General features: G+C 51.0%; 1 protein-coding gene across 1 annotated transcript; it reads left to right on the forward strand.

The window, feature by feature from the left end:
* On the forward strand, positions 1,819-2,238 carry LOC109224567 (RNA-directed DNA polymerase homolog; the record flags this gene model as incomplete). The annotated part of the gene is made up of 1 exon (XM_019389125.1): positions 1,819-2,238. A coding segment is annotated over exon 1 (420 nt), but the record flags the coding sequence as incomplete, so codon positions are not given.

Below are 2,633 nucleotides of genomic sequence, written 5' to 3' on the forward strand. Positions count from 1 at the left end.
TGATAGGTTCTCCAAGCTCTTCACCACCACATTCAGCGGTGCTTCATCAGAGGATCCCCAGGATTTCTTATTCAGCTGCCATGAGATCCTTAGGACTATGGGTATTGTGGAGACCAATGGGGTCGACTTCATCACCTTCCGGTTTGCAGGATCCGCCAAGACTTTGTGGAGGGACTATTGCCTATCTAGACCAGCAGGGTCTCCAGCATTGACATGGGATCAGTTCGCGGAGTTGTTTTGGGAGAAGTTTCTCCCAGTTACTCAGCGGGAGGCACTACGCAGGCAGTTCGAGCGCCTCCAGTAGGGCTCTATGACAGTCACACAGTATGACACTCGGCTCATCGATCTGGCACGCTATGCTGTTGTTATACTCCCCACCGAGAGAGAGAGGGTGCGGAGGTTTATTGATGGATTGATTCAGCCGATCCGTCTCCAGATGGCTATGGGAGCTGGTAGTGAGATTTCTTTTCAGGAGGCGGCCAATGCGACCCGTAGAGTTGAGATGGCTCTTGCACGGGGAGGTGGTCATAGGTCAGACAAGAGACCCCGTCATGCAGGTAGATTCAGTGGTACCTCGTCTGGAGGTGGGGATTCTTATGGTAGAGGCCATACTCCGAGGCCCTTTCAATCAGCCCTACAGGTCTCACATAGTACCTCAGGTGGTCGTGGCTCTCAGCCGCAGTCTTCTGACCAGCAGCTTTTTTAGTTCACCATCAGCACCTATCAGCGCACCACCACTCCGTTATTCTCAGCAGCCGAGGGCTTGTTACACGTGTGGCGACACGAGACATATTGCTAGGTATTGCCCTCGAGCTTCTCACAGCTCTCAGCATCAGGGTCCTCGTCCTATGATTCAGGCATCCGGTGATCCACAGGCCGCCCAGCCAGCTAGAGGCGGGAGTAGAGGCCATAGAGGTGGAGGTAGAGATCATAGAGGTGGAGCTCGGACCGCCAGAGGTAGAGGCCAGCCAGCAGCCGATCGTCCCAGAGATATGGTTCAGGGAGGTGGGGCCCAGCCCCGGTGTTATGCTCTTCCAGCCAGCCCAGAGGCTGAGTCTTCAGATGCAGTTATTACAGGTACTATTCTAGTCTGTGATAGGGAAGCCTCAGTGCTATTTGACCCTGGGTCTACGTATTCATATGTGTCGTCCTATTTTGCACCCTACCTGACTATGCCTAGTGATGCTTTGGGTATTCCTGTTTATGTATCTACACCGGTGGGGGATTCTATAGTGGTCGACCGAGTTCATCGTTCTTGTGTGGTAGTGTTTGAGGGTCTTGAGACCCGTGTTGATTTATTGCTCTTAGACATGGTGGATTTCCACGTTATATTAGGGATGGATTGGTTGTCCCCGTATCATGATATCTTGGATTGTCACGCCAAGACCGTGACCTTGGCTTTGCCAGATTTACCCCGATTGGAGTGGAGAGGGACCCCGGGTCATGCCACCCGCAGTGTTATCTCATATGTGAAGGCTCGACGCATAGTCGAGAAGGGGTGCCTAGCTTATCTGACGTATGTTCGCGATTCCAGCTCAGAGGTTCCTTCTATTGATTCTGTTCCTATTGTTCGGGAGTTCCCCGAGGTTTTCCCTTCAGACCTGCCGGGTATGCCGCCCGACAGGGATATTGATTTCTGTAATGATCTGGCGCCAGGCACACAGCCCATTTCTATTCCGCCGTATCGCATGGCCCCGCCAGAGTTGAAGGAGTTAAAGGACCAGTTGCAAGATTTGCTAGAGAATGGTTTTATCAGGCCTAGTATTTCTCCTTGGGGTGCCGGTGTTATTTGTGAAGAAAAAGGATGGATTGATGAGGATGTGCATTGATTACCGGCAATTGAACAAAGTGACGATAAAGAACAAGTATCCACTGCCGAGGATTGATGATTTGTTTGACCAGCTTCAGGGTGCAAAGGTGTTTTCAAAGATAGACTTGAGATCTGGCTACCATCAGCTGAGGATTAGGGCATCCGATGTCCCTAAGACAGCATTCCGCACTCGGTACGGGCATTATGAGTTCCTGGTCATGTCGTTTGGGTTGACCAATGCCCCAGCAGCATTCATGGAGTTGATGAACCGAGTGTTCATGCCATATTTGGACATGTTCGTGATAGTCTTTATTGATGATATTTTGGTGTACTTCCGCAGCCAGGAGGAGCACGAGCAGCACCTCAAAGTGGTTCTTCAGACTCTGAAGGATAGTCAGTTATATGCTAAGTTCTCGAAGTGCGAGTTCTGGTTGAGTTCGGTTGCATTCCTGGGTCATGTTGTATCAGTAGAGGGTATTCAGGTGGACCCGAAGAAGATTGAGGCAGTCAAGAATTGGCCTCGACCAGCATCAGCTACTGAGATTCGGAGTTTCTTGGGGTTAGAAGGTTACTATCGTCCGTTCGTGGAGGGGTTTTCATCTATTGCAGCCCCGATGACCAGATTGACCTAGAAGGGTGCCCAGTTCAAATGGTCGGAGGAGTGTGAGGCGAGCTTTCAGAAGCTCAAGACAGCTCTGACTACGGCACCGATATTGGTTTTGCCCACAGGCTCAGGACCCTATACAGTGTATTGTGATGCTTCCCGTATTGGGCTTGGTGCGGTATTGATGCAGGATGGCAGAGTCATTACTTATGCTTCGAG

This window comes from Nicotiana attenuata, chromosome 3, assembly GCF_001879085.1.
Source record: "Nicotiana attenuata strain UT chromosome 3, NIATTr2, whole genome shotgun sequence".
Lineage (NCBI taxonomy): Eukaryota > Viridiplantae > Streptophyta > Magnoliopsida > Solanales > Solanaceae > Nicotiana > Nicotiana attenuata.